This window comes from Macrobrachium rosenbergii, chromosome 14, assembly GCF_040412425.1.
Source record: "Macrobrachium rosenbergii isolate ZJJX-2024 chromosome 14, ASM4041242v1, whole genome shotgun sequence".
In the NCBI taxonomy this organism is placed as follows: Eukaryota; Metazoa; Arthropoda; class Malacostraca; order Decapoda; family Palaemonidae; genus Macrobrachium; species Macrobrachium rosenbergii.
In genome coordinates this window covers 56,387,271-56,409,357 of record NC_089754.1, presented here as the reverse complement: position 1 = coordinate 56,409,357, position 22,087 = coordinate 56,387,271, and the positions used below count along the sequence as shown (strand labels likewise).

Genomic DNA, 22,087 nt, shown 5'->3' with positions numbered 1-22,087 from the left:
TCTTAGCACAGAGTACCTTTGGTTGGGTCACTTAATTAAAATAATGTGTTATATTGCTTTCAGTACATTCCTAACATTCTATAAGAATGATTATGAACCTAGTAATAAAGAAACCATTACCATTTACAGCATTTTTAAAGATAATGTGAAAAATTCCATGAGAATCAGTAGGATTGGATCTTTGGCTAGTATTGTCTAAGAGTTAACATCACTTACCATGCCAATGTATTTATACAGCTTACAAAAATATAATACCACTGTATAAGCATATTCAAGCCATCACGCATTCATTCCAGTAGCGCTCGTGCGCAATGCTCTTTTTAAAAAGCAATTAAAGACAGTGAATAACAGCAATGCAGGGAATTTACATCTGTCATTTAGCTTATTTGCATGCAAAGGCAATTTCAATCATAAAAAATGAATATAAAATGTAATCTACAAATCAGTAAAAAATGGAGATAGGAGATACAGGAAAATGAAAAAATATATTTTACATACCTATCTTACATCAATGCAAAGGAAAATATACCTTGTTTGTCTTTACATATCAAAACTGAAAATTTGTAAACAACCAATCACTTGCACCACAAAATGCAAACAAGTAACCGTTTTCAAATGCTCAATTCATCATTAAAGTATGTTTATATTTGCATTGTAATTCTCGTTTTGTATTTGAGGAGTTAAAAATACTGGAAAGAGATATGTAAAAACTTCCACGAATAGAAATTTATGGTAAAATTATTTCTCAACCATAGGATATATGGCACAAAAATGGTGCTTTATGTTCAAACCCAAGGTAGCTAAAAATCCTAATGTGACTTGACAACAAAAGATAAATTATGCATACAGAAAGTCACAGCCAATATTCCTTATTTGTGACTATTGTTTGTAAGCTCAGTAAATCTGACTTTGTAATTTTAGAGTAATATTGTTGTGATGAAGTCCATGACCCAATTAAAGTTCCGTCCCTTTATTTTACCAATTTTCATGCACTTCTAAATTCAACCTCTTCAACGTGCCCTGTGGTCAACTACATTACTCAACCCTTCCGCTAGAGTAAAGTACAAATAACAAAATAGAATAAGTTTTACTATCACTTTGTTAAGTCTTTTAGGAATAAAAATACAAAATAGGATATGAAAAAGTTTAATTTGAATGAATATCACAAGAAATATGCTGAACAGCCTTTGGAAAAATTGCAATACTGTAAGTTGAAAACAAAAACTACACAGCAGTAGATCCTGTGCTTATTAAATCTTTTGTTTTTTCCCTGCAATACTGCAGACTTACACTTGGAAATAAAATGATAAAAGGCTCAGTCAACAAAACATGAGTTCATTAACTAAAACAACTTTCAAATGAAGCACACAAGAAACATACAAATTTAACACATTTCGTGTGTAAAAAGCCATCAAGCTCATGTCAAATGATTAAACACATTGTAAACTTGCCTGCTTGTTTTAAACTTTCAAAAATAATCACAAATATCTATAAACTTTGAAAAATAATCACAATTATCTATTACTTACTTCCCCAAGAACTTCAGTATTATAAAACGCTGGCAGCAATGAGCATTATACACTTACGTACAACCTTATCATAAATACGTAACCTAACTAGTTGCTGAAATTTTTTTTGTAGCAAGACATAAGAACATAAGTAGAGTTTTCAATAAGAAAAATAGTTTATGTTGATCTGCGGTTCATTGTTTTGAGTACATGCTGAGCAAAATAATTCAGTACTCCTCTGTTTAATTAATCACACTCACCAGAGCCTTCTCTGATTTTCATAAAAAAAAAAATGATCAATCCAAAATACTGCAAATGCTACGATGAGTCCACAGAACTGACTTTCATTTAAAATAATCATATAAAAAGGCGATACCTTCCATCTAAAACTAGACAAAAGGTTAGCGCTAATAGAATACAACCCTGACAAAGTTACAGAAAACATGTAGAAGTAAAGAAAGTACTTACAACATACTCCCCCTGAGCTACACTGCTACAGGTAACTTCAGTGTGGCTCTCCATTTTAATATCTGCAGAATTCTGAAGATGTTTCTATGCAATAGCACATGCTAAATGAAAACTCCGTTCCACAGTACAGTATTTAATTGAATTATGGAAAGGAATTTGCTATATTCTCTATGCAATACAACACACTAAGCTGTTCAGTAAAATAAAACCATTAACACCAGAGTTTATTAAATATCTGCAGTCTAACTTCTTGAAAAGATTCATAACTATACGACTTTTTGTCGAGTCTATCAAAATGAAATGTCCGATTTTCTATTGTATAAGGCATACTTATAACACCTCATATTTATGTATGCAAGTTTGTCACAAAAAGAAAGGACCAACATATTGAAACTGACTGCTATAAACAAAATCTGTCATAATACATGGCTGCACTAAGATGTTGAGCCACAACACGTTCTTACTGTACTTAGCATGGTTAACCAACCAACTCATTCTTCCTTGCATAAAACAAGTAGTGTGTGACAACCACAAAAATGATCTATTTATACCTTAGAATATGAAAACAAGAAGAAAAATATGTTGATATATACAATACCCAATTAACTAAGTACAGTCTCAAACATGGAAAAAAAATAGTCAATCTTGCAAACTCTATTCTAAATTGCAATACAAGCACATTGCAAAACAAAAAATAAATACTTATTTAAAACTAAAACCATTATTTTTTTATAAGATACAACTGTACTTTGATAAATCGCAATTCGTAGAAAATTCCTTCGTGTCTATCAAAAGGCATCTGACCCCTACAAAACTTCTTGTCATTTGTCTACACGTATCTGGCAAAACGACGCTCAAAAATATAATTCACTCACCAGATACTGCACCTTAAAAATTACACCAAAAAATCAGGAGAATACAAGTAATTGCAATCATTTCACCAACACTTATATTCCAGCAGTTTAAGACTAAGCACTGCATTAACGCAATGAAATGTTGGCTCTTCCCACATATAAAAGGTTCTCTTGGAAAGTGAGCAATATGTTTAATTGTGCAGCCATGCTCAAAGAAATCAACATTCATACTGAAGAGAGTGGCACATCAAACAATGCTTATCAATTCTGATGCGTACAGCAAAACAAAAAGAAATATACAGTAGTATATCCTAAATAATCTAACAAATGACTATTTCTCACGTCATAATTTCCTTCAGTACTGAAAAATCTTTAAGGAAACCTCACACGCTGTAGTAATTTTTCATAGCGCTAAAAACCAACTACTGTATTCATTTAAGGGGTGGGATTTACCAGTTACACTATTATACTCTAAAAAAGATCAAACTAAATCGTATAAATGCATAAATTATCTGTTGGCTATGCATTTACAATAATATACTTGTGAATCATAAGAGAGACAATATAAGATCCTCTAAAAACTAGAGCAAAAAACAAAATTAAAAGCTAAAATTCAGACTGAATAGCTATAAATTCTCAAAACTATAATGCCTACTATCAAAATTCCTGAAAACTGGTAGCTAGTGCTTTTATCTTATATAATGTATATATATAAAAAGCACATAAAACAGCTTATCTAAGAACAGGATCTTTCAGAGAGAGAGAGAGAGAGAGAGAGAGAGGGGGGGGGAAACCTTAGCTGAAACAAAATTTCTACCAACAGAAGTAAGACAATATCAAAAATACTTCAGATCCCCAACATGTAATTTCCTTCCCACAGAATCATCACTCCCATTACCAAACATGGAATTGTAACCTTATTTCACAGCATTTTATCATTGAGAAAATAAATGTTTGTTATCACTTTTTAAGATAATGAAAACAATATTTTCCTTAGTTTATTATCTGCTGATACGATTACTGCTTGAGTGAAGATGAGTTGGATAATTTTTGCTGGGTGTTTGCGGTGTGCTCTTTGTGACTAGACTTTGGATGATTTTATTTGACAGCCATACAACCAAAGAAAACAACTGCAGTGAACAGCCACTGAAAAACAAGAAAATGAATTGATAAATATCTCACACTTCTTGTTCCAGGAAATTCTGTACTCCATTAAAAGTTACGCACCATTATAACGCCCTTGCTGTTTTTGTTTTTCGTTATAATCCCTTCAAATGGCACCAACACTGTTCCCTATGTCTTGTTCACAGGAAAATCCTGAAGATAGAATGAGGACAGATCTCCACCTTGGAGAGATAATGGCATCCAACTGATTAGGAAGTAGCATAGAATTCAAAACATTTGAAACCTGTTATGCCTTTAACAGTCCAGTATCAATGTCTCCAATAACCCCCTCTTTAATGTCCTAAGGTCATAATGGCATGGTGAGATAAAGTCTTTCCTACAGGGGATGTGCCCAACAATCTGACCAATTGAGTACTTAAATCTGCTATGACCTGGTCGAAACCATGTGAAGGACATCAGTGAATCCAGTATGAAATAGTGCATCATTTCAAGGGTGACCCACTCTAACTGTATGCAGTGTTCAGACCTCACACGCCTTCAAAGATTTGAGATCAGCTGGCCACACACTAATAGAATTTTTGACAACTATTGGCTTGATCTTTTGTGTTCCAAAAATCAGCGTTTGCCACAGCAAGCTAAGATTGAGCTCTAATCCAATTTATCACCAGAAGCAGTAAAGGACACCAGAGTGCTGTCTGGAAGTGACCATAAAAACCAAAGACCTTCCTCATGAATAAAGTTTCTAACATTTAAAAAAAAAAAAAAGTCACCACATACGTTAGAGCGAAGTTGATTTGCCACAGATACAACAATCACCAATCTCAAGTTGCCCCAAAGCTATCCACATGAAGTAAGGAAATCATGAATGCCAAAACAATTGGCATGGGTCCCAGCTATAGTCAATAGTTCATGAACACATGCATACAAATGCCAGTTGATTTTTGCTGTGTACACCACTTGAAACAAGCTTCTTGTTTTTTAAATTTTACATTAATTTGCTCCACTACCATACCTGCTGATTTCATATCTACCAGCATATGCATTTTTTGCAAACTCACAAAGCAATGACTGTTGCTTAAGATGTGAACTTACTTGCTATGTCACACCATACTCAGTACCCAAAATAGCCACTTTTTTTCTAGTCTCGTTTATCTAGCCACCAATAACTCTGCTTTATTTGTAAGTGATAAGCTTACTTTTTTATGCCATTTTGAAAAAACAACAAAAGGTATACTGTATATGCCATTGAAAAAACAAATCAGATAATATTTCTCATACAAGTGTTTCAAGTCAACATTCTTTTTAAGCTTATGAAATGTAAGCATTTTGTAAATGCACATAAATTTTTACTTACTTTCGTATTATACAGTATTTTACATTTGAAGAGATTTTAAAATTTATTAAGTTTTTATTACACTGATGACTTTTCACTTTATAACATGCATAAGTAAGTGTATCACATTTCTATAATGGTTCTGTTTGACTAGAAAAAAAGGGATCATTATAATTAATTTTTATCAATATTTTGTTGTTGATATAAACCTCAGTAATAAACATATGGGTGAATCCAGGTAAAAAGGGTCCTGACAGGCAAAGTTTTACTGTACTTGTGCATCTGATATCCATAAAATTAAATATAAAAAGATATAAAATTTAATAAAAAACCTCTGATATCTTAATACTCAAAGAGTACTGTACTTACGTAGGATTAACTACAGGATCAGCTTCATTTGCACTGATGATAAATACAGGGAAGAGTACAGCAAAGAGACATCCACTGAAAAGTAATAAAAATAATATGCCTTATAATTTACATAACATAAATATGTATTTAATGAGATAGTTCTACTGTCTATATACAGTATAATACAAATTTCTATACTACAGTAATACAAATTTATTAAAAAATACAACGTCCTTATTTTGACAGACTTAATTCACATCAATATTTTCCACCTATTATTAGGTAGTAACTTACAAAAAAATGCTATGCAAAATGTGTCATATATCCAATTTTTGACATCCTTTAAGAGAAAGTTCTGTTGACAGGTGATTTCCAGCTCTAGTCTAGTATAAGCTTTTACAAACAAAAGACTTCAGTAATGCAAAAAAATTCTCTTTAAACAGTAATTAAACAGTCTGGAGAAAGAACATGTAAAATAAAGTCGATATTTATGTAGCAATACAAAGTCAAATTTGCACATTCACTTCAGTACATTTGGGAAAAAGATAGTATACAGTATATAGTACATTTATAATGATGAATGTACTAGCACATGATTACAAAGGCTGTATGTGTACAGCAATCACATATGATAAGCAAAGTGAAATTTTTCTGTACCGCACAGAGATAAACAGTCACTACAGTACAAATCTAATAACCTTGTGCGCCCAACAACCAAAACTGTTCAGAAGATAAACAAATCACGGACTCGAGATGCTATCTGTCAAAAGTAAAAATTACAGAAATGACAACACCAAAGACACCATCTTATCTCCCTTGTTTATGCACTCTGCAGCAATATCCCCTCACAGCTAGTTTATAATCACCAAGTTTGTTATTATTTTGATCTGGTCATAGCAATGGAGAGTTTTGGCTGCTTTATCAAGATCCTCATTTCCTTTATGCTGTCATGGGCAGGGATCCAACATATTTCAAAAACTACAACAGCTTTAAGTTGCTGAATGTAACCTTAATCTGCTGTACAACAAAAGTGTTTTGGAGAATTGTTCTTAGGGGCTTCATTAGCACTTCTCGAGTTACTAAAAGTAACAGATCTCTGTGGTGGTAAATTTGTTAATACTGTAAGTAATCTCAAGTGCTGAATTTATTGCACTCAGGTCTGCAATGAAAATTGAGGAATTTTTTGTAAAGGGTACTGATTTGCTTTATTAGGTGAAATGGCAGCAAATCCTATGCCTGTGGAACCATCAGTATAAATTATGTTACACAGAGTTGGACCTTTCGGTATTATATGTTTTGTATGCTCTTTATGATGTTCAGGAGTGCATTTATATTATTTGGACAAAAAAATAAATAAGTACATGTTCTGACCTTACAGGTAATCAAAAGAGGATGCAGCTCTAGTTCTGGAGAAAATCCAATCCTCATTTTCACTGGTTTATTGAGATTTAATCAAACTGGTAAAGGTAGTGTTTTTTTAACAATTATTACTGGTAAAGGAAGGGTGTCATTTGACAATAATTATATTAAGTAGTTTAGCCCGACCACTGAACTAATTTATTTAGCCCTCACATGGCAGGTCCAAAGGCTCTGTCCTTGTTAATGATAAAGTTTAGATTTTGCTGGTTACATTACAGCTCCTTAAAAACTTTATACTTGGGTTAGTTGTAAATGTTGGAGGTTTTGACAGTTTCTTTAGCCAATTTGTTTCCCAAATTTGACATGTATTGTCAATTACATTCTGGACATTCACACAAAAAATATTTCTACTGGTGTTACTCTACAGTGTGTGTATGTGTGTGTTGTTCCTTTTGATATGATGAATTCCTTTTGATATGATGAATTCCAACATTGGACTTCATTTGTTCTAATTTGTTACTATATTTCTCATTATTCCATATGTTTGATTTTGTCACAGTAGTTGCAGCTTTAGCTTCTATATCAGAATATCTTTTGAAATGCCATGAAAGCTATGTAACGTAAGTATGCAACTAAGAGTAAAATGCAATGCAAACTGTTTGCACTGTAAATGGAAGTCTCCCGCTAAAATTAGGTAACACTGGCAATAGTAGCTTTTCATCATTTGTCTATTTATAATAAAGTTTATTAGATTTTTAAGTACTATATATTTGCAACACTATTTTTCAGACTATCCAGTTCTGTACTAATATCTTTACTATTCATTCTCACAGGTGGGGAAGGAGTGACATCAGCTGACAAAAGGTGAATGGATGACTGGACATGAAAAAGCATCCTCTTTAGAGGATGGTTGTTAATTGATACTTGAGAATCAATAACAAATGGTGAGCAATTAACATTAATAAAAATGCACATCATTACCGACATATGAACCACTTACAATTATGATACATATATGTTGCTGTCTAAAACAAGCAAACATTCATAGGTACAGATCATTTAAATGTATGAAATTTCTGTAATTTTTGTTTGTCAAATTATATTTTCATAGAAGTTTTGAATAAAATATAAGATTTACAGTTTTTTGCAATATCCTTTTAGAAGTGTTTTGTTCTGGTCAAAGATTGAGAAGATGAATGATAACTGAAAAAAAAAAAATCCTCCCTACCTCTTGATTTCCAGTTTTAAGCTAAACAGTAATCTGCCTATGAATATTCATAAATAACTTGTACATGGCACAACTGTCAATACCAACAGCAATATTGATATCAGAAAACTCTGGTTCTTTCATGTCATATGCTCCATGGCCATGCGTCAAAGTGTAAGACATGCCAATACAAAATATTTTTTTTTCACTCTTTCACGACTTCTCTTCTCTCTAAACCATAATACAAACATACCATGAAAATCACACTCTAGCATAAACAGGCAACTGCAAAATTCTAACCAATCTTTGCTAAGCTGTGCTATTATGTTATTATAATGTTTTATTATAGAAGTGATAAAATATGCAAATGACATGCAGAATCATTTCAGTGTGGTACCTCTTAAAGCATGGAGTAAACTAATGCCATTTTCGTTATTCAGTATGAAAATCTTTGTTACAAACTTTGAGTGCTTGCTTTTGGTGAATGTTTTCATCTGTAAAAACCTCATAAAAAAAAGTAAAAAATAGAACTAGCATTCTGTGTACATGAGAATTTATTATCTCCAATAAAAGCTTCAGAGCACCGATTTTTTACGAACTGAATATTCAATGGTCTTCCGTTCACATATTTTCTGGTGCTTGACAAATATGCTTCCTCCTCTATCATTTTCTCGGAATCATGATCATCTCGCATAAAACCTGAAGTAAAAAATTTATCTAAGGTAGGTCTGTCTACAACTGTGATATGATAAACATCGCCATATTCACTGCTGCCACTATCAGAACTATCTGATAGTTCAGGTCTACTACTATCATAGATATTTCCGAATAAAAGCCTCTGTATTATTACATCATCGAGAGGAACCTTCTTCCTCTGCAGCATTTTGTTGGTTACTGAAAGTCTAGCCCTTGTCCTGAGATTATTCTTTAAGCTGGAAATCAAATGTTGCTATTTGTCACTAGAATATAGACAAAAGCTCCTTAAAATGATGAGTGAAATGTGTTATCTATTACGAGCTGCCTAACTAGAACAAAAGAAGTACGACTGAGGCGATCAGTCCCCTGTCATGGAAAATACTGATGTGGAATCGCTTACATATTAATTGCAAAAAATAATTTCTTATAATTCCTACCTGACATACAGAGATGGTGTGTACATCGTGATGAATGTCAATGGCATTCCAAAACCTAGGAAGTAGGGCCAGTTCTCTTCAATGAAGCTGCAACAATAATAAATAATAATGTAAAGAGAATAAAAAACGAATAATATTGCCATTTTATCTTAAAGAGAAAGTTCCTAATTAAGGAAGGCTTCACAGCATTAAATATAAATAAAATATATGTAGTCAACAAGCATAAAATAAACTCCAACCATTGCTTTTATTCTTCTTAAATTAGCCTATTATGAATACAGTATACCATTATGAGACACACCTTCAAGTACAACAGTGAAAGTTATACCTGACAATGCTTGTCACTTTTGCATGTATCAAGTATTGTACATATCCCAACTGCAAATTTTCTTGAGGAATTTTTTTCTAGTCTGGAAGACTGAAAGTTAATGCTTAATAATTATACATCAAAAAGGAAAATGTATGGGGGACAAGATTTACTTTAAAAATTCACTCAAATATGATTAAACAAATTTTTTTTTCATACAAAAACCTCATTTTTTTTTTTTTTATACAAAAACCTCTTATTTTACTAAAGATTACTTGTATGTTAGCAGAATCTCCAAACACTGCAGAAGTGTCTCCTACCTATCTGAGGGAGTGTCCAGATTCCAAAGTGCTTCTAGTGGCAGAAATGTTAATTCTCTGTATAGTATTAACTAACTGCAACATAACTACAGTATAAAGCAACTGTTTTGACAAGTGAAAATTTTTTTTTTATTAAATTTGTTCCATCACAAACCAATTACGGTACTGAACAGTTATGTAGGAGTCGAGGCCTTGTTGCCCAAAACAATCACAAGCCTTAGATGGTCTCAAATCATGTTCCTCATAACCACCTCTTTCGTTCCAATGGTAGATGAAAGCAAGTGAAACTAACCCTTTAAAAGCTTTGGTCTTCCTGTGGTAATGCTACATAACTTTGACTGGGCATAAGAGGTCTTCTCACTCCCTTTCTTCAACTGTTAACGAGAGAATTACAAAGCCTCTCCAGGCTTTGGGATGAGAGGAAGTTGTCTGTATCTTCGCAACAAGGCCTGGAATGTCGGATGAGCCAATACTCTGTCAATTTTTTTGTGACAAAGTGTGTAACCTATTTGTGAGCAAAAGCTAGCAAGACAACCTACTATAGTTAGGTGTGAGAAGAAAAAAAAAAAAAAAAAATCTAGGGGTTCGTAAACTATGTAGGAAAGGTGTTTCCAGATCTGAGGTAAGTCCTAACAATGAGGTCTGAGGCTTCTAGAGGGAACTTCTCTCTCAAAGTTCTGGTAAATTTGCCTCAGTTCATTACAACAACACTGAGCCATACCTCTGCACTCAAATATTTACACCAGAGCTGATCTAGACTCTGCATGCCAGACACAGAAAACTTCCTTTAACAATGAGGAAATAATAGAAAACCTGTAACTCAGGAAATATATACTTGGAGTGGAAATGTGCTACTTTTAATGCACAAAATGCAGAACACTGACTTTCACTGATAAAACTCTGTGGACTTGAGTTTTGATCAGCAATGACACTGATTGCCTCTCTCCAAAAGAGCTACTTTTGGATCAAGAGTTAAGAAACCATTAAAGCTGCTGAGCTACCAGAGAGGATTGCATGTTTTGTGCCAAGAGAATGGCTCATAGTCAAAACAGGTGAATTCTGAGATCTGAGCATTTTGGCATTGCTGGAGCAAGCTGAAATTTTGTGCATGACTGAGGAGAATTCTTCAAGCTGCAAACGTTCACAGAGTGAATTAAATGGATTGAGACATTAGATGCCAAACACTTGGAAATTACTACAGATGCAAGTAAAGCTGGTGTTGCAGTGTTTCTCATACATCAAGAACAGCATGAGCCTCATCACTTGTAAAAAACATTGAAAAACCATCTGGATAAGGCACTGTGCAAGGTGGAAAATAATTAATATTACTGATATCTGGAATTCATTAAAATGAAAATACAAAGGCTGAATAATCATTGCTTTTCGTAAAATAAAAAAAGACTGTAAAATCAGGTTAGTTAATACATATTTACTTGGTTTTTGGAACATACTAAACAAACTGACACAATAAAAATCATCTAACTTCTATCTTAACCACCATTTAAAAGGATTTATTATTATTAAGGTAGTTTTACAAGACCTTTGACTTACATTTTTTGGCCTGCTGGACAGGTTTACCAAGTCTTAAACAGGAATAGGAAAAATGGATAAAATTTAAAAGGCAGAAAGTACTATTGTTGGAGCTGAAGAGGGATTGCAAAATACCTTATCTATGGGTCACTGTAAAAGGCACCCTGAAGATGGTACCATTAAGGTATTACCTGACTAAAGATTAGATAATTTTAACTTATGGGTATCCTAAGATTACCATTAAACACAATACAATGTAATGAAAATCATTATCATAACTACAATCATGCAAAGCTAAAATATTCAAAGATATTTTGCATAATCTAGCTAACAGCATTTAGTGTTATTACTGAGGCTGCATAAAAGGGTAATTCAAATTTCTTCACACTGCTTCAGCTGGTTACAACAAATCTAATATACAAACCTCAATCTTTTGTACAATTCGAACCCCATGTTGTACCATCTATACTCAAAAGCATAAAGCGAGTTCAGGAGACATAAATGGACGCAACTGATCATAATATTAATTCCCATGAGAGGTAGCATTCTCATTAAGCTGGCCTGGAAATAAATAAAAAAATGATTACGAAACTTGAAATATCATGCAATGTGTTAACTTTACCTGACACAAATAACACTAATAAAGCAACTACCATTACTAGACATACATATCAACATAAGAGAAAAACAAAACTTAGCAAACCCAAATTGTTCCATCTCAAACTCATTACTCAATGTTAGCCTTATTCTGCATCCAAGCAATTCTCAAGACACTCCACAGACAAATCTTTCCACATACAAACTGTGTTATTCTTTGAAGGTCTGGTATTCTATGCATGGCTCATAACCTTGCTCCCAGAAATGTGGTTAAAGGTCCCAAGGTATCTAATGCACTCCTTTAAACACTAAAATAGTGCAATTCTTTCTTTTTGTTAAAAACAATAATATTAATGAAGTTTATTTTTTCCTGTATCCTGAAACTAGTTTGCCTCTTCTAAATTTCACTTTGGTAGTCTCTGGACAGGTTGGCAACACCACTCACTGGGGACTGATCACTAGTGTAACAGCCATACATCATTTTCCCTACTGAAATCAATAACTGCATCATCACTGTAAGTGGAACAGCTGATAAGAGCCAGTTATTTCTCCTGTGTTCAAAATAACACTCAAACTTTCAGGGATGCAAGAAGGGTGATTTCTATATTGATTATACTATACTTCCACAGATAATTTATCAATAAACATTATTTATCAATAATCCAAAATCATCAGGAAATGAAACAACACATGGCAGATAAAACATAATAAACTTTGTACTTTTTCTAGATAACTGTGCACTGCAATTGGTAAACAGTGTACGATATTATGGTGCACTGTAAGAATGCTCCACTGTGATTCCAATTTTCTGGGTTATATGATGAATGATAGGCTAAGTATTCCTACATGAGGTGGGTATTTGAACTGTCCAATAATGTTTCCCGCAGTTCAAAAGAAATAGGGCACAATTACAAGTACTGTCACTTTAGCAATTTCTACTACGAAACATATCACCAACAAAAAAACTGGACTCTGTTTCAGTGCTTCTTATCAGTGTTAAGTTTTCCCTGCTTATATTGTAGTTAACTTTCCTGTTAATATACCCCTCAATTTAGGTCTGTAAAATATTCTGTATAACATTTTCTTGCATGTCTATAGGCTCTGTCATCCAGATAGACAATTACTAATAGCTTTCTCATTTTGATTCCTGTTTGAGTAATACTTCCCCCCAACCAATCATCTTGCCCATTTCTATCACACCATCTTTCATATATAATTTATCAAAACATTATATGCATCTCCAAATCAAATGTATGTGGATCATCAAAGAATTTCAATCTATTACTGCATTTAGTGTAGGTAAGTGGTCAACCATCAATCTCCTGTCAACTCTTCCCCATTGAAACATACTTAGCTTTCAGTAATCTTCCCCTTTCTCCATTCTTATTTTTTTTTCAATATTTCCTTTGCATTACTGTTCTCTACTTCCAATTTTCTTTTTCTATGTGGAACTATGATGAGGCAAACATACTATAAGGCCTTCATAAAGTAGTATGTTAGTATTAAAAAATTAATTTGGATTTCAAGTTGTTTTCTTATGCCATAATAAGTTAAAAAATAAAAATACAGAAAATGTTACATTCATGAATAAGGAATGTGTTCTATTTCAAAATATTAAAAATTATACCTGAATAAGAAAGAAGAACTCGATTACAATTGATATAAACATATCAGATAAGTATTTGCTGAAATTACTGATGCCTTGAGGTCTCCCTTGGCGCTGTCGATATGCACTGTCAGCAATATCCTGCAAAAAAGATTACAAAATAAGCAAAAGATAAAACCAGTACATAACAAGATCATGATTTTACACAGCAAGACAAAATTCACCAATGTTATATGCAAGCAAACATGTTCTGGATATAATGAATACTCTATAACATATGTCAATTATAGTCTTTGCAATACTATACTTTCCTGATATCTAATGGCAGCAGATTCTTGGGGCTAAAAGGTCTCTAAAACTAAACTAATGAGGTACTGTACAAAAATCTTACTAAATTTTCAAGCACCCAAAAAATTATTCCAAAACTATGCTGTTTTAAACATTTTTCCATTTTTTAGAAATGACTTTTCATTTCCTTACTAACAACAGAGTTAAGATGCATAGTTAATATATTTTTAGAGTATATTAAATTTATGAAATTTTACATAAAACTTGTTGCCTTTCCATAAAAATTTATGGGGTACAGCATCTTCCTCCTTTTGCATTCTTTTCTGTAAAACATTGTTTGTCAGGCCAGTGACTTACTGACTTTTTCATACAAATGGATGCACATTCTTATTCACCTTGCAACCTGATATTCCTGTGGTAACATTACTCTTAAAAACAATATAAGCAACATGAATTTTTTTATTTGACTTCAAACAATTTTAAAAAATGGGAAACTTTTATAAACAAAATTTATCAACAGATACTACATAAAAATCTAAAGTTGCCTTCTCCTGCAATCAGCAGATCTACAGACACACTAAGAATAAAAATAAGCACACTTCCACCTGGTCAAGTGTGTATCTGGAATAGCCAGCACCTCTTGGTCCCTAAATGCAGTAAGACCAGTGTCCTTCCAACAGGAGAAAGAACTCTCTGGAAAAAAATCCCAAAGGATACTCTAGAGGAAAATAATCTTGACCATGCCAGTCTCAGCAGCCCCTAAGCTGAGACAAGAGAGGGCTGAAAGGGCAGAGAGGAAACACTCCAAGGCAGAAGGAAGTTAGAATGAAAGAAGCACCTCCATATCTCTTCTTCCCACCTGGCTACCTGTTGCTCAACCTACCGCTGCACCAGTGATGAGCTGTAGGACATCAGCAGGAGCAACAAACGGGTCTGCTGATAATAACTAATTTTCAATAACTTCTGTGCAGGCCATAAAAATGATGAACAAAATTGTTTATAAAGCTATATGAGGCTTATATGGACATTAAACTGCTCTTACATGTTAACACCTAATTTTCAATGATTTCTCAAAATTCAGCCAATGGCATACTCCTTAACAGATACTATCATCAGGTGCATAAAACCTAACTTTATATTCCACACCAAAAAAAAGATAATTTAAATTAACAAGAATGACACATAATTCACCATAAAGGCTGAGAAAATACCTCTACCAAACAAAATAAAGGACAACAAAAAACAGAAGCTATTTGAGGAAAAGCAGGTGACCTACAATAGCCAAGACCTGCAACAACATGGCATTTATAGCAATTCAGCCCATGCAAAAAACTCTCAAATGAATATTAAAAGAATGCAATAAAATTAAACACGCACCATTACTACAGTATGCATAACAGATATGACTAAACTTGAGAGCTGATATACCAAACTCTGGAGTAAAAGCACTTGTTTGTGTATCATTCAACACACAAGAAATGATGGGACTGTCCCAAATGCATATCTGGCTAAGTATTAGTGTTTGAAGAACCACTGACCAAAAAATAAGGCAATTTTAATTGATGGGGTTGTAAAATTATGTCATTTATATTTCAAATTTCATACTAAAACTGAAACCATTTACTTACCTGAAACCAAAAGACATTGATTACTTTTGAGAGAAGAAAAAGTGGAATGACCCAAATCAGTTCAAATAAATAGGACATCGTTGGCTGGACGTAAACCCATATTGCTCCTGCTCTCTCTCCCATGAAAAAACTTAAGCAATGTTTTAACACAGGCTGGAATACATAGTTAAACAGAAATAAGCTGAGCCCAAACACAATTCCATTAAGTACACAGCACTGAAAAACTCGATGCGTCACTCTAGGGTCCCTGAAAAAAAAAAAAAAAAAAGGAATCATTATCACATCTGTCTCCATGCAATGATTTGTATTTATATCTTAAAATAACTGTACTAAAAAGTTCTTCCTACAAGAATATAACTCTTCATCTCTTATATACGAGCATTTTCTGTGACAGCAGGCTTTAGTCACTCAAAATTCTTAAAAGAGTGGATAAGCAACTGCAGTTGGGCGAATAAGAGTACATATCTATCACCTGTCTCAATACCCTCACATTTCCTTTGGCTATCAACAAATCAAGACCATTCCTCAGTGCAGTAGAACATTAAATTTTGTATTCTGAAGCTTTCGCCAACTGTTTTTTGCACTTCTACAGGTTTCCTCTCAAATGGAAGGAAGGAGTAAACAGCGTAAGCAGCACAAAAGTCCTGGGCATAAGTGTGTGTGTATGTGGATGCTTTATGTCATCCCCAACCACTGCTCCTTATATTTTCAATGACATATGCAGAGGCTAGGTTTGTTCAAGGGACCTTTCCTGCAAGAAGTGGCTGCCTCCCATGTCACAGAAGCTTGGCAACTTACTTACGGGACTCTGATGCCTCTGGTTCACTCAATGGTCACCTCCTGCAATACCTGTACCTATGCCTTCGTTTGTGAACTTAAGCCTAACATGATACTTATTCTCCAGAGTCTAACTTTGACATCATACAAACTTCTCAGTAATGCTTTACAGAGGAGCATTTCATTAAGACTTTTTCTACTTAGCCTAATCTTAACAAGAGGTTTGGCAAGCTGCATGGCGTCTTGTACCAAGTCTGGCATTATGGATGGTTGTGCATAGTTCTCATTCATGTTCATTCCTGAATTTGTGGAAAAATCTTCAAACTCTTTAGTCCTTGACAAAATATCTGAGTTTCTCTATTTCCTCCCATCAGAACTATGTAAGTGGCAACAGAGACAAAATGCTTTCGTACCTAATACAAGTTTTGTGGTAGTACTACTTGAATATGACTTGACATCTTAGGCCTGAGTGTTGACATGAATGAGGGGGATGACCTTTTACCCAAGAAATCGGTGCGAATCAGCTGTTTTGTGATTGCGAGTGATTTTACTGATTTTACTTTTAACATGAAGTATGTTGGTTTACCTTTGTAAACCCATTTTACATTTATGTTCAAAAATAATAATAATAATAATTCCATTAATAAATTTATTTCTTTTAGCAACTAGAAAAATGATTTTGCTAATCCTTTCAGTTAGTAGGCTGAATCGGCTGATTCTGAGAATTACTTTTTCGCCACAGGTGGGATGATTTTTTTTTTTTTTACAATTACGATGATAATATATCAATATAATAATACAGTATAAATGGATTCTGCAAGTAAAATACGTAACAGTTTCATTACTATTACCTTTATCTTCAAAACAGCTGCAATAGCCTACTTAACCTTTGCAAATGGATACCACGAGTGTAACACCTGGGCTAGCCTAGGTCTATGGTTCACACATGGCCTACACGTTTTTATCTCGTGTACAGTAATACAATATGGTAACAATTGATAAGGAAGTTGCTGTATAAAAATACATTAATGGTCACAAAACCATGGTAGGCTATGGGTATAGTGTAGGCTAGGCTACCGTATATGTATAGAGTGTATAGGCTAGGCTACTGTATATGTATAGAGTGTACTGTATACCCCAGTGTAGGTTAGGTTAATCTCATCGTAAATGGGGAAATACCTGTATTAAAAGATCCCATTCCTAGGAATGAAATGTCTTTATCAATGCAATACAGTAAAATGAGGCAAAATGCACATTAAATCAGCAATGGGAAATTGCCAAATTTTCAACACTGAGACTATGCTCTCAGTATATAGGTATAATATTTTTATATCTACAATACTGCCACATACATCCTAATGACATAAACTGATAAGGTTAAAATGGGAATATAAAAAAAATTTCTTTACCATCCTTTCAGACAAATAATGACTGTTATCACTGAGAACAGCTATAACCATTATAGGCACATTAAATATAACGATAAATAATCTATTACTGCAGAATTGGCAAATACCAGTGTAGTGGTTGAATTTGGTTTCGTTTTTGTATAATGTTTCAGTCTTCCACCATAATTTTTTCAATTATATTGAACAATGGGAATTGTTTATGCTCATTGCTGCAAGTTTATGACAAAGTTAACTTTTCTGTGCAGACCTAAAGAAATCACAATCATTAACCACAGGACTGTCAGGTTATAAAGCAAGAGAAATATACATACTCTTGATTAGGTTGTTTCTGCTTCTTTTCTGCCTGTTGAGCTGCTCGGCGCTTTGCCAGATTAGTTTCTTGTGAGGCTGATCGCGGTTTTTCTTGAACTTCTGCATCATAACTGAAGATCAAATAAAACCCAGCTAAGCTGTTGACCAACCCATGTCCAAATCCATGTAGAACTGTCTGTAGAAAACATACATTAAGAGCTTTAGAATAAAGCAGTAAAAAATCTTTCTCAAAAGTTGTTTTATAAACCACAATAAACAAAATCTTGAATTAATAATTTTAAATTTACTAATACATTCACAATCCCCTACTGTACATACCTCAACCTACAAATATGACTACCCTAAACATAACCACAAAACACAGTAACAAATCAGTACGGTGATTACCACAGTATAAGATAAGTAAACACCCTCACTGAAGGAACCCCAACTAACTCTAAGGTAGCAAATTATACTTGTGTCACTGAGGAGGCATAGTCTTTGTCTTTATCCGACAAAACCATTAAATCATCCAGGTTGGAATCATATCTTACCCATTATAAGCCAAGATCTTCAGTGAAAGTTACTGTCACTTCAAAGCCACCAGCAACTGGCAAATCCAAACACAAAGGGATGGTGAACATGTCCCTTTCTACCTGCTCAAAATGTTTGCTGTGGTGCTCACTACTGGCTTCTAGTGCCTTTTCTTTCCTTAAAGGAGGTTTATGTTTATTTATTGTTGAAATCAAAGCTCTAAAAAACATAAAAAAAAAAAAAAAAAAAAAAACAGGATAACAACTTAATCTGATGATTCAGTGTTGGGACCACAATACTGTAACTGTCAAAACTAGAAGTTTTGTTCAGAGGTGACAGAATATGCTTTGCTAATCGATAGCCTACTGGTAGCCCAAGTATTGTTTTTGGAATAGGCTTCACATTTTGGTAAGCATAAATTTGAGGCCTCTTGGTGTTATTGGGGTATTCTGGGGACTGAGAGGGCATCTACAAAGGTTTTTATAGAGCCACTCATAAGCATGATGGGGCCATGTTAGTTCCTTTAATTGAACGAATATATATTAAACCTGGCAGTATTATTGTGTAAATAGTGGTCTTCCTACAAGTCTTGGACATCTGCAGGTTACAAGAACTATATAGTGAATCACTGATAATTTTGTGGACCACTAACCCACATCCAATCACACACACAAAATACCGAACATCCTTGGAGAGAAACAGACATAATTATGTGGCCGGGTAACTGACTGGTTTGGGTGTTCATGCATCCTTTAGTGCCGAATTCCCAGAGGGCCAGCTGGTATATAATTTTTTCATCAAATTAGGTCAGCTCTTCTCTCCTCAGTCTGTCATCCAGCAGCCATCAACTTCAACTCCAGAGGAAGACAAGTCAGATGATGTTCACCCCTTTGATACGTCTGCAAGTTCCACTACTGATTACAGTACGGATTACTGAGTGTTTTCAAAGTGACACTGCATACCAGGTTTGATGGGGGTTGGGATGGCAGGCTTCCTCTGGCCAGGTAAGGACCTGGCACCCTAGGTTAGGTTGAACCGTAAGTTAGGTTATGTGTAATGCATGAAGCAAAGCCCACACCCATCTTAGGCCAGGTAAGGACCAAGGTCATGGGTTAGGTTAGAATACATCCTTGTACTTCAATCATTTTGTAATTTCCCCTACCCTAAAAAAAAGCAGTTTCCCATAGTGGTCTCCCATGAGTTTAGGATATGAGGAGGATCAGTATCTCCAAAATTACAAATTTGCTACCAAATGAATGTCAGTTTTGTTAGAAAAAAAAAAAGGAAAAAACATATGAAAATCATATTTTCTCTTTGGCTTGCTATTATGGTCTACAGTAAAAAATTTACCAAATTCTTATCTTAAGCTACATCACTTCAATTCCATTCTGATATAACTGCAGATGAGCTCTGAATCACCATTGTCACACATCTCTAATTTGTTGAAGACTGAATAACGGGAAATTCATATAAATGTATTTTATAGCCATAATGAAGAGAATTTCAAATAAATACATTTAATAACCATACTTTAAGTTTTTGGAGTACAGTAGTTACATGCAAAATAATCTGACAATCACAGTAATCATTGGCTAAAGAGAAATTGTTCTGGTCTTTAGGCCCATTAAACCCAAAACCTTTCTGTTAAGTATAGCCTAGATGAATATTCTCATCTTTGTGTGTATAGGCTGAAAATTTTTAACTAAGTAGGCTATGCATTAATGAGTCTGCTTAGGAATCATCAATAATTACACAAATCCAGGCCATACAAGGGAGTAGCCTATATGGAGGTATGAGCTGCACGTGTTGGGTATGATACACTTTCCTGTGTAAATGTAATAAAAATCATACTAAGGGTAGAGCTAAGCAAGAGCTCTGCATGGGGTAATGGGGTATTGCTTTGGAAATTGATTTTTCCTATAGTATTTTGGTTGCTTATCAAGAATTTACCATTACTTTTTGTTGGTTCACTGTAATTAACCTTAGAAATTGTATGCTGGCCGTCTTGGAATGCTACTGCGCTTGCACAGTGTTATGGGGGTAGCTTTTGGTAAAAAGCAGTTTCCTTCACTGTGGGGTCCCGGAGCCCCGACTAAGTAACATAGCCTGCTAGGTTAGGTTAGGTATGTTAGGTTAGTATAGTTCCTTTTATAATAGGTTTCCTTAGCCAATCCCTTCCTAAACATATGACTCCCTAATGACCTGCGCATGTGTGGGACCATTCCAAAACAACAACATGGCGGTCAGGTCTTTCTCCCGTTTTCCCCCCACCCAAAACCCGGGTTCCCTAAGGGTTCCCAACCATGTTGGGCAGATATGAGGTTAATTATAATTACCGACAATTAACACCAGCGCCTCCTTCATCAGTAACAGTAAAAATATAGGAAAAATAAATTTCCAAGGTAATAGGCCATGCAGAGCACTTACTTAGAAATACCAAAATCATACAAAACTAAGATCTGGCTGGATACACAAGGGCTAGCTCGGGCTAGTAGCCTAACTCATCACCAAGGTCATGCTTAGGTTAAGTAGCATACTACAAGGTAACAGTCCGTGCAGAGCTCTTACTTAGAAATGCCAAAATCACACTAGGCTAAGATCTGGCTGGATACACAAGGGCTAGTTCTGGATAGTAGCAGGCTAACTCATCACCAAGGTCAAGCTTAGTAAGTAGCATACTACAAGGTAATAGTCTGTGCAGAGCTCTACTTAGAAATACCAAAATCATACTAGACAAAGATCTGGCTGGATACACAAGGGCTAGTTCTGGATAGTAGCAGCTAACTCATCACCAAGGTCAAGCTTAGTAAGTATACTACAAGGTAATAGTCTGTGCAGAGCTCTTAAAAATACCAAAATCATACTAGACAAAGATCTGGCTGGATACACAAGGGCTAGTTCTGGATAGTAGCAGCCTAACTCATCACCAAGGTCAAGCTTAGTAAGTAGCATACTACAAGGTAATAGTCTGTGCAGAGCTCTTACTTAGAAATACCAAAATCATACTAGACAAAGATCTGGCTGGATACACAAGGGCTAGTTCTGGATAGTAGCAGCCTAACTCATCACCAAGGTCAAGCTTAGTAAGTAGCATACTGAAGGTAATAGTCTGTGCAGAGCTCTTACTTAGAAATACCAAAATCATACTAGACAAAGATCTGGCTGGATACACAAGGGCTAGTTCTGGATAGTAGCAGCCTAACTCATCACCAAGGTCAAGCTTAGTAAGTAGCATACTAGGTAATAGTCTGTGCAGAGCTCTTACTTAGAAATACCAAAATCATACTAGACAAAGATCTGGCTGGATACACAAGGGCTAGTTCTGGATAGTAGCAGGCTAACTCATCACCAAGGTCAAGCTTAGTAAGTAGCATACTACAAGGTAATAGTCTGTGCAGAGCTCTTACTTAGAAATACCAAAATCACACTAGGCTAAGATCTGGCTGGATACACAAGGGCTAG

General features: G+C 34.5%; 1 protein-coding gene and 1 long non-coding RNA gene across 4 annotated transcripts in view; one reads left to right on the top strand and one right to left on the bottom strand.

Moving 5' to 3' along the window:
• LOC136846188 (uncharacterized) overlaps nucleotides 1–8,135 on the top strand; it is a 74,714-nt gene extending 66,579 nt beyond the window's left edge. For both annotated transcript variants that reach the window (XR_010855344.1, XR_010855343.1), the window contains exon 5: nucleotides 7,832–8,135. This is a non-coding gene — a long non-coding RNA (uncharacterized lncRNA). The remainder of the gene's footprint in view (nucleotides 1–7,831) is intronic.
• tank (EI24 domain-containing protein tank) overlaps nucleotides 1,133–22,087 on the bottom strand; it is a 116,956-nt gene continuing 96,001 nt past the window's right edge. For both annotated transcript variants that reach the window (XM_067117010.1, XM_067117009.1), the window contains exons 2-8: nucleotides 18,112–18,287; nucleotides 15,615–15,861; nucleotides 13,720–13,839; nucleotides 11,920–12,056; nucleotides 9,339–9,425; nucleotides 5,658–5,732; nucleotides 1,133–3,976 (exon numbers count right to left, since the gene is read on the bottom strand). In XM_067117010.1, the coding sequence (XP_066973111.1) occupies nucleotides 3,832–3,976; nucleotides 5,658–5,732; nucleotides 9,339–9,425; nucleotides 11,920–12,056; nucleotides 13,720–13,839; nucleotides 15,615–15,861; nucleotides 18,112–18,287 (987 nt within the window). In that variant the 3' untranslated portion in view covers nucleotides 1,133–3,831. The remainder of the gene's footprint in view (nucleotides 3,977–5,657; nucleotides 5,733–9,338; nucleotides 9,426–11,919; nucleotides 12,057–13,719; nucleotides 13,840–15,614; nucleotides 15,862–18,111; nucleotides 18,288–22,087) is intronic.